We start from the raw sequence: 15,100 nt of genomic DNA, 5'->3' as shown, positions 1-15,100 counted from the left end.
TAATGGGAATTGATTTGGCTAATTATTTCCCTGTATTTGATTTACTGTTGATATGTAATACACATAATTGTGTGGGAAGACAAAGACAGATACATCCCCTTGGGTAACGTATCTATCTATATTTAATTAAGTCGCTTTGTGCCTGTTAGTATAAACTGATCTATTGTAGCTAACTATCTATGATATTATTTTTTACCTGTTTAACTGCCAGTATCAAATGTCTGCCAGTGTTGAATGTTATGGTTAAGGTCTGACGCAAGACTGGATTTAAGAACACACTGATAATGTATCTGTGACACTGTGATTCTGTAGCAGCTGATGTGACTTCCTTCAAGCCTTCGGCTGGTGTTTACAGAAGATTCGGTGTTGTGTGATTAATATATAAGGACCGTTAGACATTTTCAATGCTTCTGTTCTGTAGGTGTTTCTCTGAATTGTTGTATTAAACCGGATTGATTTCGATTTGACTTCATCAACGACTGCTCTCGTTTTTGTTCACCTGGACATTCCTGTTACATAATGCTAATTGATAACTCATATTTCATAAATAGCTATCAGTTATTTATCTAATTTTCTGCTCCAATTAAATGGATCATATTTTTTTTCCAGTAATAAATTAATAAAAAGACATGGGTCTTGATCAAGTACACACTAAAAAGTATTCTATCCTATTTTTGACTTTTAATTTGAAATTCATAAAAAAATATACCGGAAGTTAGACCCAGCGTTCAATTTCGTTCCACATCACATCCGCTGAGCAACAGCACAGCAGAAGTACATTTTTGTGTTTTTCTATTTCTAAGCACAGCAGTGCAGTAAACATTTTCAACTACCGTGAGTATACCTTCAAAAATATTATTTATGTAACTAGTTTGTATGTAGCCAAAGCTATTCGTTTTCATATGCAATGATAGAATAGTGGCTAAGCGTAGCAATAATTGACATGAAGGAATGGTGATGTGGCTTCTTCGACCGGAATCGTTATTTCGTGTAAAAAAAATCAAAAAGGGAGATATTCAAGGTTTCGAGTAATGACAGTGAACAACTTGTGTGTTAGAATATAAATAACTGAATCACAGAAACTAGCTAACTAGCTAGCTAAACGATGTTGCAATTGAACTGTCTGTGGGCAAGCCCATCAATGATGACAAACATTTTCCTTTCCATAACCCCAGACTCTCCCTACGGTCTCTCGGTTTTTCACTGTGCGTTATTCATTTGTTACAACAATAGAAAGCCTAGTTTCGCATTGTGTGAGAGGATTTGTTATCGCTTGTGAAACAGTGCCATTAACCTTGTATGTTTCTTTTCTGTCACTGCCATGTTTTATTTTAGCCTACATCTTTCCCACATCGGCATCAGTTACTCTAATGAAATCTGGTGTCCCAAAGGGTGAGAACTGCCTTGTAGACATGGACTCCAAGGCAGGGGATCTCTTCAGTGCTGAGCCAGCCGATGCTGCTGGATCCGGAGGTGTCATGGGAAGGTGTGCTGTTGTTTTTCTAGCTCTGTCTCTATCTGTTTGTTAATCTGTCTAGTACATGGCTCGCCAATCCTGTTCCTGGAGAGCTACCCTCCTGCATGTTTTTGCTAACTAACCTGATTCAGCTTGTCAACCAGCTAAATATTAGAATCAGGTGAGCTAGATTAGGGTTGGAGTGAACCTACAGGACAGCTCTCCAGGAACAGGTTTTTGAGAGCCCTGCTCTAGTGCCAGCAGTCTGCAAACCTGGTCCTGGAGAGCTACAGGTTGTGCAGGCTTTTGTTCCAGCCCAGCACTAACACACCTGAATCAACTTGTAGCACCATGTATCTCTCTGGGATCATGGTTGGTGACTGGTTCGGGTCCAGATACATTTTATATACATTCCTCATGTGTAGTCATTCTTCTGTGGCTATTATTGTGTCTGTAGGAAAATTGTGATCTGAATTTGTCTCATATTCTTCTTAATCTAGCCTACCACTAAAGGAACTAGATGGGTCAGTTTGTCCTTTCCTTGTATTATACCTGGCTATGATGTGTTGTTGTTCAATCTGTCCACGATCAGTCTCTTGGTTTAATGCTATAAAATTATTCCATCTCCCCATACCTCTTGTTTAGTTTACCACCCTGGCTTTCTGCCTTGCCTCACAGGCTGTGGCTGCCAAAAGGCCTCTCACCCAGTGTGGCCAAGGACTGGTTTGATCGTCGCCGTGCGTCCATCCGTCCCTGGGCTGGCTTTGTGGATCACAGGAAGTTCACCAAGCCCCGCAACTTTGGTGAACTGTGCCAGAGGGTGGTGCGCAACTTTGACACCTACAACAGCAACTACACCTTCATCTTCCTCGGCCTCATCATCTACTGCATGTAAGAGCTGTGGGACAGGAGTTTAAAGACACTGTGGTATTCAGTGAATATAAAAACACAGTAATTACATTTATTTTATTGATTTATTTAACCTTTATTTAACCAGGAAGGGCTCATTGAGATTTAAAATCTCTTTTTCAAGAGCGTCCTGGCCAAGATAGGCAGCACCGAGTCATTACAAAACTTACAGACAAACAACATGAAAAACTACAAGTAATCTAGTAAAAACCATAGAATTCACAAGAGTATAACAAAAATCAAAAACAGCAAATTAAAAACATTGACAGGTCAGGGAATCAGTCTCAAGATCATTCATCAGTGATTTAAAAATACCAATCGGGACAGGTTCTTCCAGTTTAAAAGTATTTTGTAAGGCGTTCCAAGACGATGGCGCAGAGTACATAAAAGCCCTTTTACCAAATTCAGTTCGGACATTTGGAACAGTTAGCAGGATAAAGTTCAGGGAACGAAGAGAGTACCCACCACATTTCTGAACAATAAAAATGCCCAAATAAAAAGGTAGTAAACCCAAAATGGCTTTATAAATAAAAGTATACCAGTGACTGAGCCTACGAGTGACTAAAGAAGGCCAGCCAACCCTGGTATACAAAGTGCAGTGGTGCGTTAGGGTTTTGCAGTTTAAAATACATTTCAAAGTGCCATGGTAAAGGCTGTCAATTGATCTCAAACACTGAGCGGAAGCATTCATATATAAAATATCCCCATAGTCTAGTAAAGGCATAAATGTACCTGATACTAGTCTCCTTCTGGCTTCAAAAGAAAAACAGGCCTTATTCCTAAAATAAAATCCCAATTTCAGCTTCAATTCTTTTGTAAATTGTTGAATATGCAATTTAAAAGAGAGGCCGTCATCAATTAAAATTCCAAGTTATTTATATGAGGTTACAACCTCAATCTCCTTGCCCTGACAAGTAGTAATAGGTAAAAGGTTCAGAGGTCTATTTCTTGCTTTAGGAAACACCATTAGTTTAGTTTTGTCAGTATTGAGGATAAGCTTCAATTGACACAAGGTATGTTGAACAGTATAAAAAGCAGTTTGCAAGTTCTGGAAAGCTTTTGTAAGAGACGAGGCACAACAGTAAATAACAGTATCATCAGCATAAAAATGAAGTTGCGTATTTTGGACATTTTTGTCTAAATCATTTATATAAATAGTGAATAAGAGAGGACCAAGTACAGAGCCTTGGCGCACACCATTAAAGACAGACAATTTAACAGACATAAGCCCATCAAATTGAGTGCACTGAGTTCTATCAGACAGATAGTTAGCAAACCATGCAACTGCATGCTCTGAAAGACCTACACTCGACAATCTCTGCCTTAGTATAGCATGATCAACTGTATCAAAAGCCTTAGAGAGATCAATAAAAAGTGAGACACAGTGCTGTTTTTTGTCAAGGGCTTTAAAACTTTCATGGCTGCTGTAATTGTGCTATGCTTCTTCCTGAAGCCCGATTGGTACATTGATAAAATAGAGTTAGTAAATAAAAACTCTTTTAGCTGTTCACTCAATGGTTTCAAGTATTTTCACCAGGGGTGACAGCTTTGAGATTGGCCTATAATTATTTAAAAGAGCTGGATCTCCCCCTTTTAAAAGTGGTAGGAGAAATGCTGATTTCCAGATTTTCAGGAATTTCATTACATTCCAGTGTTAGCTGCCAGATTTTAAAAAGCAGGGATCTAAAGGATCAGGACCTGCAGGCTTTCTCTGATCTAAGGATTTCAGGGCTTTATGTACCACCTGCACTGAGAATGGCAAAAAGCTAAAAGTTTGACCAGCTCGCACTGGTTCATCCACACAGGGTTGTACAGAGACAGAGGACACTGGTTCATCCACACAGGGTTGTACAGAGACAGAGGACACTGAATCAAACAGCCTACCAGATGATACAAAGTGCTCATTGAAACAATTCAGCATTTCAGTTTTGTCATATACAGCAACAGAGTCCTTCAAAACACATGACGGTAATTCATTAACATTACTGTTACCAGACATAGACTTAATAGCCTTCCAAAACTTTCTAGGGTCATTCAGGTTATCAGTGGTAACAGACATAAAATATTCAGACTTGGCCTTCCTGAGAAGAAAAGAACACTTGTTTCGTAACTGCCTAAAAATAAGCCAATCAGCATCAGAACATGATTTCCTTGCTTTAGCCCAGGCTAGATTACGGCCGTGAATAATACAAGACAGCTCAGAAGAAAACCATGGATTATCCCGCCCTTTAACCCTGAGCCTGCGGAATGGGGCATGTTTGTTTACTATTTGGAAAAAAACATAATGAAAGAATATCCAGGCAGTTTCCACATCAGGGATAAGCTCAATCTTGCTCCAGTCAAAATAAAACAAATCATGAAAGAAAGCCTGCTCATTAAAACACTTCAAATTTGTCTTATGAATAAAACGTGGGTTTGTCTTAGGAACCTTACAATTTCTAACAGCAACAACCGCACAATGGTCACTTAAATCATTACAAAAAACACCAACCGCAGAATATTTATGTGGAACATTTGTTAATATCAAATCAATCAGGGTAGATTTATCTGGGCATTTAATTTACATATTGCATATAGACCGATTGCAGCCTGTTTTATTTTCAAATTCCAAATCTCTGTGGTTTGAATAGGCCTAGATCTATGCTGGATTGAATTGATTTAGAATCTTTGATTATCAAAGAAACTCTTTCCCTCTTCCAATCTCCCCCGCTTTACCTCAGTATCAGCTCTCCCATGCTGCTGATTGCTTTGGCAGTGTTTGTTGGTGCCTTCTACATCATCCACCTCAAGTCCCTGGAGTCTAAACTGGTCATCTTTGGTGAGTAAAGCAGTCATGATCTGTGAGATGATTGATATGGAGCAATTTCAGTGCCAACAGATTGTATTTGAATTCCATCATTTTGAATTTGTAATAGGATATTAAATTTGAATGTAATATTTTTTAATATGTAATGCACAAATGTAATTTAATTCTTGTATTTCATGATTTGACACTGAATTGAATGAATATTGCATTGTTTTATTTAATTGAACATTCAAATTCAATATTTTATGTATTCAGTTTCACTATGGTAGATATTGCATTCATTGTCTATGTATCTAGTTTACAAACTATCAAGTTGATCAAAGTTTCATATATTCAACTTCTCAGATGCATTCAGATTCAGTTCTCTAAATTCAGATTCAAAACCAGAGACAGCATCCTGGTACTTTGCCAGCCTGGAAAAGTAGAAGAAAGAATCAAACACTCTCTGTGGTAAACAGAAGCTTCTGGCAGTTTGTGAAGCCAATGTGGCATGTAGAATTTATTTTCTTCCTATGAATTTGGCTCTAGCATCTGAACCGTTTTAGCAATAAGCTATTATGACCCCATTCCTGAATGGTTAGACTCTCTGAAACATGGACGTGCCTTCTGTTCCCCTCTGTGATGACGTGCAGGACACGTTAGAAGGGAGTGTCACAAATGTTTGGCCCCCCCATAAGAATATAGTTGAATAGCCCGGTTAAAGCCCTTCCAAGGATAGCCTTTCCACTCCCTATTTAATCTTGCTCTTGTGACTGACTGAGTTCGAACCAGGCCTCCTGCATGTAACAAGACTGTTAACCTGCTTAGCTAAAGCCCATAGGAGTGAGTTTAGGAAGCTATCATGTCTTCAAGTCTCCAGCAAGGTTACTTATCAAAAGAGCGTGGTTCATCAAACCACCTCGGTTACATTTAACCCCACTTTGACCTCACTTTTTCCACATTTTGTTACGTTACAGACTTATACTAAAATGGTTTAAATATTTTTCCCATCAATCTACGCACAATACCCCATAATGACAAGCTAAAACAGGTTTTAGAGATTTTTGCTAATTTATTAAAAAACAGAGACCTTATTTACATAAGTATTCAGACCCTTTTCTATGAGACTCTAAATTGAGCTCAGGTGCATCCTGTTTCCATTTATAATAATGTATGTTTTTAAAATTGAGTGGAGTCCACCTGTGGTGAATTCAATTGATTGGACATGATTTGGAAAGGCGCACACCTGTCTAGATAAGGTCCCACAGTTGACAGTGCATGTCAGAGGAAAAAACTAAGCCATGAGGTCAAAGGCACAGATCTGGGCAGCATTGAAGGTCCCCAAGAACACAGTGGCCTTTATATTTCTTAAATGGAAGAAGTTTGGAACCGCGGGTCCGTTTAGAATGTCCCATTATCAAATGGGCTGGAACAGGGACAGGGGGAAAAAGCATGTCATCTGTATGCACTCGAATAGCGAATGGAGGCTGCGCGCTTTCCCGCGGGTCCGTTTTTCAATGATGACTGGTAGACTACTTCGGTTTTATAGCGGAGCTGTGCTTAATAGGAACTGCTGAGAAATACATATAAGAACACTTTTTACGCGTCAACCACTGTTTGAGAAGCATGCTCTCGTTGCGTGACAGATGCTATTCTTCCCAAACTCTATGTCATGGGCTCTCCAACCTTGTTACTGCAGCTACCCAGTGCATAATTTGGGAAACAAAGTGGAATCTGTTTGGGAACATCAATAACAACATGTTTTCGCAACGAAACATATATTTCACTAAATGGTTGACAGCCCCTCTGCACGCTCGAGAAAGGAACAAAGGAGAGAGGAGACGGAAACGCATGGTGGTGAGATATTCTGTAGCTAAAGGTAACGTGCGACCCAATTTAATTATGAAAATATAAAATAAATCCCTATTACTAGGCTATTCAAAATCAAAATGCACATTCACTATACTTGCGGTCTATCTGTATGCAACCCTGCACATTCAATGAACCAACAGCATGGCCTAGGTCTGTACGTTCTCTCCCAGACTCGTGGATATACATTTTGGAGCGTAGCGTAAGGTAACCAGTCCATACTGTATGCATAACAATACAGTCCACACTCAAAGGCTAGACCAATTATGTACCAAAGACATCTTTAAATCAGTTTAGTTTGATGTTTTTCTGCCATGTGTAATATGCAGTAGGTTATGTATTGTATAAGGCACAATCATTATTTGAATTCATTTTATTTTTACGGGTTTGGGCTCATAAGCCTATGCATAAGCTCTAATATGCATATGGAGGTTCTGAATGAATCATCGCTTTAGAAAGACTGTCCATTTTTGTTTTGTTAGTCTTTGAAACAATATCCATGACGACCATCTTTTACACTCAGTTTCAACCCGCGGTTGAACTTTTTTTTTCTCCATAGGTCCATGTTCCAAAGTCTAAACTTTCAGGAATAGGATCATAATAGCTTATAGCCAAAACGGTTCAAACGCTAGAGCCAAATTCATAGGAAGGAAATAAATTCAACATGCCACATTGGCTTCAGAAACCACCAGAAGCGTCTGTTTTACCACAGAGATATACAGACAATGAATGCAATATCTACCATATTGAAACTGAATATTTGAAAATAGAATTTCAATATTCAATTTAATTGAAGTACAATTTTAAAACCGAATGCAATGTTTATTCAATTCAGTTTAAATAAATGCCTTTACAAATTGGAAAATATAAGATTCTAATTCAATATCCTAATACAAATTCAACAGTTCGCACTGAAATCAATCTGTAATTTGGGTGTAGGGTGAATAGTATTTGTGTTTAAAAAAAAATATATATATTTTGCACACAGGAAAAGAGGTGACCGGACCTCACCAATTGGGTCTGGCAGGGGCAGTCTCTTTCCCTGTGTTCTGGTTGGCTGGTGCAGGAGCTGCAGTGTTTTGGGTCCTGGGTAAGTTACAACCCCCATCTTACTCTTTACTGTACACATCAGACCTGGGATAACTGTAGACTTAGGCCTAGATATGAATTATGGAATGCATTTCTCTTTGAAGGAGACAAATGATTAGGGATGTAACATTCACCGATTTGCATGGGAGCCCAAACCGATCCAAATGGAGCTTACATCAGTCAAAACATCAATTCACTTTACGAATTGCAGAGTCACTAACATGTTTTGCTCATATTACATACTTTCGACCTGCTGAAGGTACCTCATATTTTGTGACAAATGATGCGTCCTCTCCTTCATTGTCGAACTAAGCATGTAACTGTGTTGACAGCAGTGGAGGCTGCTGAGGGGAGGACGGCTCATAATAATGACTGGAACAGCACAAATGGAATGGCATCACACGCATGGAAACCATGTGTTTGACGCATTTGATACCATTCCGCTCCAGCCGTTACCATGAACCCGTCCTCCCCAATGAAGGTACCACCTACCTCCTGTGGTTGACAGTCATTGATCTACAAGCAATTTTACATGCCAACAAACCCAAGGATTATCAAATCAAAGTTTGTGTCACATGCGCAAAATACAACAGTGAAATGCTTACTTACAGGTTCTAATCAATAGTGCAAAAAAGGTGTTAGGTGAACAATAGGTAAGTAAAGAAATAAAACAACAGTAAAAAGACAGGCTATAATAGTAGCGAGGCTACATACAGACACCGGTTAGTCAGGCTGATTTGAGGTAGTATGTACATGTAGATATGGTTAAAGTGACTATGCATATATGATGAACAGAGAGTACCAGTAGTGTAAAAGAGGGGTCGGTGGGTGGCGGGACACAATGCAGATAGCCTGGTTAGCCAATGTGCGGGAGCACTGGTTGGTCTGCCCAATTGAGGTAGTATGTACATGAATGTATCGTTAAAGTGACTATGCTTATATGATAAACAGAGAGTAGCAGCACCGTAAAAAGAGGGGTTGGGGTGGGCACACAATGCAAATAGTCCGGGTAGCCATTTGATTACCTGTTCAGGAGTCTTATGGCTTGGGGGTAAAAACTGTTGAGAAGCCTTTTTGTCCTAGACTTGGCCCTCCGGTACCGCTTGCCATGCGGTAGTAGAGAGAACAGTCTATGACTGGGGTGGCTGGAATCTTTGACAATTTTTAGGGCCTTCCTCTGACACCGCCTGGTGTAGAGGTTATGGATGGCAGGCAGCTTAGCCCCAGTGATGTACTGGGCTGCACGCACTACCCTCTAGTGACTTGCGGTCAGAGGCCGAGCAATTGCCGTACCAGGCAGTGAAGCAACCAGTCAGGATACTCTCGATGTTGCAGCTGTAGAACCTTTTGAGGATCTCAGGACCCATGCCAAATATTTTTTGTTTCCTGAGGGGGAATAGGCTTTGTCGTGCCCTCTTCACGACTGTCTTGGTGTGTTTGGACCATTCTAGTTTGTTGTTGATGTGGACACCGAGGAACTTGAAGCTCTCAACCTGCTTCACTACAGCCCCATCAATGAGAATGGGGGCGTGCTCGGTCCTCCTTTTCCTGTAGTCCACAATTATTCTGGCACCACATGGCCAGGTCTCTGACCTCCTCCCTAAAGGCTGTCTCGTCGTTGTCTGTGATCAGGCCTACCGCTGTTGTGTCGTCTGCAATCTTATGATGGTGCTGGAGTCGTGCCTGGCCATGCAGTCGTGGGTGAACAGGGAGTACAGGAGGGGACTGAGCACGCACCCCTGTGGAGCTCCAGTGTTGAGGATCAGCGTGGCAGATGTATTGCTACCTACCCCCACCACCTGGGGGTGGCCTGTCAGGAAGTCCAGGATCCAGTTGCAGAGGGAGGTGTTTAGTCCCAGGATCCTTAACTTAGTGATGAGCTTTGAGGGTACTATGGTGTTGAACGCTGAGCTGTAGTCAATGAATAGCATTCTCACATAAGTGTTCCTTTTGTCCAGGTGGGAAGGGGCAGTGTGGAGTGCAATCATCTGTGGATCTGTTTGGGCGGTATGCAAATTGGAGTGGGTCTAGGGTTTCTGGGATAATGGTGTTGATGTGAGCCATTACCAACCTTTCAAAGCACTTCATGGCTACGGACGTGAGTGCTACGGGTCTGTAGTCATTTAGGCAGGTTGCCTTTGTGTTCTTGGGCACAGGGACTATGGTGGTCTGCTTGAAACATGTTGGTATTACAATCAGGGACATGTTGAAAATGTCAGTGGAGACACCTGCCAGTTGGTCAGCACATGCCCGGAGCACACGTCCTGGTAATCCATCTGGCCCCGCAGCCTTGTGTATGTTGACCTGTTTAAAGGTCTTACTCACGTCGGCTACGGAGAGCGTGATCACACAGTCGTCCGGAACAGCTAATGCTCTCATGCATACAGTGTTGCTTGCCTCGAAGCGAGCATAGAAGTGATTTAGCTCGTCTGGCAGGCTCGTGTCACTGGGCAGCTTGCAGCTGTGCTTCCCTTTGTAGTCTGTAATAGTTTGCAAGCGCTGCCACATAAGACGAGCGTCAGAGCCGGTGTAGTATGATTCAATCTTAGCCCTGTATTGACGCTTTGCCTGTTTGATGGTCCGTCGCAGGGCATAGCAGGATTTCTTGTATGCTTCCAGGTTAGAGTCCTGCACATTGAAAGCAGCAGCTCTACCCTTTAGCTCAGTGCGAATGTTGCCTGTAATCCATGTTGCCTGGCTTCTGGTTGGGGTATGTACGTACAGTCACTGTGGGAACGACGTTCTCGATGCACTTATTGATAAAGCCAGTGACTGATGTGGTGTACTCCTCAATGCCATCGGAAGAATACCGGAACATGTTCCAGTCTGTGATAGCAAAACAGTCCTGTAGTTTAGCATCGGCTTCATCTGACCACTTTTTTATAGACCGGGTCACTGGTGCTTCCTGCTTTAATTTTTGCATGTAAGCAGGAATCAGGAGGATAGAGTTGTGGTCGGATTTACCAAATGGAGAGCGAGGGAGAGCTTTCTATGCTTCTCTGTGTGTGGAGTACAGGTGATCTAGAATTTTTTTCAATCTGGTTGCACATTTAACATGTTGATAGAAATTTGGTAGAACTGATTTAAGTTTCCCTGCATGAAAGTCTCCGGCCACTAGGAGCGCCGCCTCTGGGTGAGTGGTTTCCTGTTTGCTTATATTATTCCTCAGCTGACTGCGTGCGGTCTTAATGCCAGCATCTGTCTGTGGTGGTAAATAAACAGCCACGAAAAGTATAGCTGAAAACTCTCTAGGCAAGTAGTGTGGCCTGCAATTTATCACAATATACGATATACAGGCGAGCAAAATCTAGAGACTTCCTTAGATTTCGTGCACCAGCTGTTGTTTACAAATATGCACAGACCGCTCCTCCCCCTTCGTCTTACCTGAGTGTGCTGTTCTGTCTTGCCGGTGCAGCGTATATCCCGCTACCTGAATATCCATGTCATCATTCAGCCATGATTCCGTGAAACATAGGATATTACAGTTTTTGATATCCCGTTGGTAGGATATTCGTGATCGTACCTCGTCTAATTTATTGTCCAATGATTGCACGTTGGCGAGTAGTATTGACGGTAACGGCAGCTTTCCCAGTCGCCTTCGCCGGGTCCTGACCAGTTATCCGGCTCTTTGTCCTCTGTACCTGCGTCGCTTCCTCTTGCAAATAACGGGGATGTCGGACCTGTGGGGTGTTTGGAGAATGTCCTGTGCGTCGTCTTTGTTGTAGAAAAAATATTTGTCTAATCCAAGGCGAGTGTCCTAATATCCAGAAGCTATTTTTTGCCGTAAGATACGGTTGCAGAAACATTATGTACAAAATAAGTTACAAATAACGCAAAAACCCCCCAAATAATAGCACAATTGGTTGGGCGCCCGTAAAACTGCTGCCATTTCTTCTGGCGCCATTTTTTAGCCTTGTCAAACTGCACACTGTGCCCAGCTTTGTTTTCTGACCAACGTGAGGTAGGCGGCCTGTTTCTGATCTTGCACATCTGCGGGCATCTTCAGTATTCAAATGCTAAAATGTCTTGCGCGATATTAGGCTTTATATTAGTTGAGTTACAACCTCTATCATTTGCTAGATTGTTATCTTTGCGCTGTTGGAAATGGTGTTTTAGCCGGAATAAAAGTAAGCTACCGGAGACACAACTCTCATCTGGCTATACCTACTGAATGGAGTTTACAATAGATTTAGATTTTTCAAGTTCACCATCGGCAATAGTTTTGGTAGTTTTTTGTTTTAAACAATCAGTGTATATGGTCATTTTTACATATATACGGTCAAGTTGATATCGAGGAATCACTTTTGCGAGGCACACTGCTGGAGGAGAATAGAAGCTCACTTAATTACTTCCAAACGGTCAAAACCATTCGATTTTGAGATGGGGGGGTGATATCCAATGTTGTGCGTATACACTGAGTATACAAAACATTAAGAACAGCTGCTCTCTCCATGACTTAGACTGAGCAGGGGAATCCAGGTGAAAGCTATGATACCTCATTCGTTAAATCCACTTCAATCAGTGTAGATAGGTTAAAGATTTTTAAACCTTGAGACAATTGAGACATGGATATAACTTTTTACGACACCGCTAGGATTTGAGTCCATTAATTCCCGCCATGAAAATTGTAAATTGATCGCGATGTAGTGCTAAGATTAACCATTGTGTTTGGTTTCTCAAAATGGAGCCCTAAATGTAACCTAGGCATCTACTCTCCTCTTTCTCAGCCCCTTCTATCTCTTCCATTTGATTGACTCTCTCACTTCTCACCCAGGCGCGACGATGTTTGTGATTGGCTCTCACGCTGCCTTCCGGGAGCTGGAGGGAGGATCGGAAATGGAGGAGCTCTTCATGGAGCCTGTGTAGCGATGGAGGAATCTGTATGTCTGTGCCATTATAGCGTCTGTGACAGCATTGGCAGCGCCATTGAGGCTACAATCCATAAGAATCCCCACGCGGGTGACTACTTTAAAATGGCAGAAGCATAGTGGAAGCCCTCAATGGTGCTGCCCATGCTAAAACAGCCTTTTGGCCACTAGAGGCCTCTTTCTCTGTGTGAACCCTCAACACTCACGTTTGACCTTTTTTTATTTTTTATATAACACAGAATGCACCTTGTCATGCCTCTGAAGTGATTTGCTGTTACTGACCCTCTACAACTCTAAGACCATAATAGTACTCAATTTAGAAGAATATATTGATTGACTGTCGTATGCACAAAGAGTGACTGAGACGTTCATGTACCTCAGCACACTTCATACTGTATGCCTACTTCATACTGTCTTTTCCAAATGTAACTGATACCTCTCCTTTTGTGTTTAATACACATTTCTTCCCGTGAAATATCAGTGTCAGCCTTTTGTTTAATGCCTCCGTACCTCCTGTTTTAATGTTCCCTTGTGGATATCTAATAATACAAAATGTCACTCGGTCAACTGAAGACCTGACATGTTACAAAGAGTTTTAACATCGCCACAGTAATAATTCAGATGTGTTTTTTAAAATCCTATATAGCTGATGTTGAATAAGTCCTCAAGTGAGCACCATTAAACTGAATGAGGGAAATAGCATCAAATCGCCAATGCTTCTCTGAATGGGGAAGAAGTGCCATTTGCAGCTTTACAATGTATTTATCCAACTAGAATGAATGGTTCTTTTAGACAAATTGCATTTACTTTAAAGCAATGCTTAGTGGATATTCCAGATACCTAAGGGTGATCAAGCATTATGTTTAAATCGTACTTTGTATTGCACATACTGTATCTACTTTTAGTCGTGTGCAGGCATGTTGTGCAGTGTTGCTGGGTAACTTTTCATAATTTATTAGCTCTGCTTTATGGCTTTGACATTTTAAAGATCAATATATTATTTAAAAAATATATATCTCTCATACTTGTCATGCTATCTTTTTGCTCTTTTTTTGTATTTTTAATGGCAATTGGGAAGTGCAATAAACTATCCTATCTAAGATATTGTGAGTGTGTTTCTGTGAGGAAGTCCATGCATGAATGTTGAAATATTTAGGTCCCTTTTGCGCATAATATTTATTTGTGGTGATTTAAAACATTACATTAAAAGGTATTAAAGGTTGTGTGTATATTCTGTATGTACAGTATATGTGCCAAAATTGCAATACTTTTGTAGGCCCTTTTGTGTGCTGAATGTGCCACGCCCCCAAGAGGATGTAGTTTCCCCTACTTTTTTCTTTCTCTCCGTGTCCTCCTTCATGTCCTTCCCTCTCTCTGTCTGACACTTCAGTGCTAACCACCCCCCCCCCTTTCCCCCCCTTTATACATGACCCCTGTACACTGCTCATCAAGACAACCCCATGCACAGGTTGCTATGGAGATGACCTTGGAGGTTCACCCATCCACACACACTTCACTCACTGGCATACTGCACACTGCGGCAAAGCTGGGCGATCGATATTCTATTATGCGGAGGGGGAGAGAGAGGAGTCTGTAAGAGCTCGCTGCATGGACATGTGGGAATTTAGGGGGAGGGGGGGGTGTGTGTGAGAGAGCGAGTGTCAGTGATGTAGAGTATCAATGCAGTTTATACACCTTTTGTGAATAGCATTTTACCCACCCATTACGCATACCTCATCTCGATCAATGCTAAGCGTTTATTCACCCCCCCACTACTACAATCCCTGTTGTGGAAAGATGCATCATAAATGGCAACTACTGTATTCCCTGTAGTGCACTATATAGGGAATAGGGTGCCATTATGGACAAACCCTAAATGTGTGAGGGAGGAGGGGGTGTGTTTAAAACTGTAGGTACAGCCACAGGCTCTGTCATGCCCCCATGAGTGTTTTAACCTACAGTATTATCTATAGCAGATTTTAGCCACTGAACACAGCTATTTCACCCAGATTAATCTTACTCCAGGATTGAAAACTGTTTTTGGGAGAGCGAAAGTGTTCTTTTTTTGTCCAGGATTAGGCTTAATCTCAGTCTGGGAAACTGGCCCATACTGTATCTGTACTC

General features: G+C 41.4%; 1 protein-coding gene across 8 annotated transcripts; it reads left to right on the top strand.

Moving 5' to 3' along the window:
• Positions 1-720: 720 nt before the first annotated feature.
• LOC139564620 (prenylated Rab acceptor protein 1-like) lies at positions 721-14,078 on the top strand. Of its 8 annotated transcripts, none has more exons than XM_071384315.1 (7): positions 721-834; positions 1,336-1,486; positions 1,957-1,980; positions 2,102-2,347; positions 5,086-5,183; positions 8,008-8,109; positions 12,883-14,078. In XM_071384315.1, the coding sequence occupies exons 2-7, from the start codon at positions 1,371-1,373 to the stop codon at positions 12,972-12,974; spliced, it is 678 nt and encodes a 225-aa protein (XP_071240416.1). In that variant the 5' UTR covers positions 721-834; positions 1,336-1,370; the 3' UTR covers positions 12,975-14,078. The 8 variants fall into 8 exon arrangements, with proteins under 8 accessions (XP_071240416.1, XP_071240414.1, XP_071240410.1 ...); XM_071384313.1 differs by having other exon boundaries at positions 723-834; positions 1,392-1,486; positions 2,135-2,347; XM_071384309.1 differs by having other exon boundaries at positions 723-834; positions 1,392-1,486.
• Positions 14,079-15,100: the final 1,022 nt, after the last annotated feature.

This window comes from Salvelinus alpinus, chromosome 35 (genome assembly GCF_045679555.1).
Source record: "Salvelinus alpinus chromosome 35, SLU_Salpinus.1, whole genome shotgun sequence".
Taxonomy (NCBI): Eukaryota; Metazoa; Chordata; class Actinopteri; order Salmoniformes; family Salmonidae; genus Salvelinus; species Salvelinus alpinus.
The sequence above is the reverse complement of the archived record's forward strand: the minus strand, read 5'-3'. Positions and strand labels throughout refer to the sequence as shown.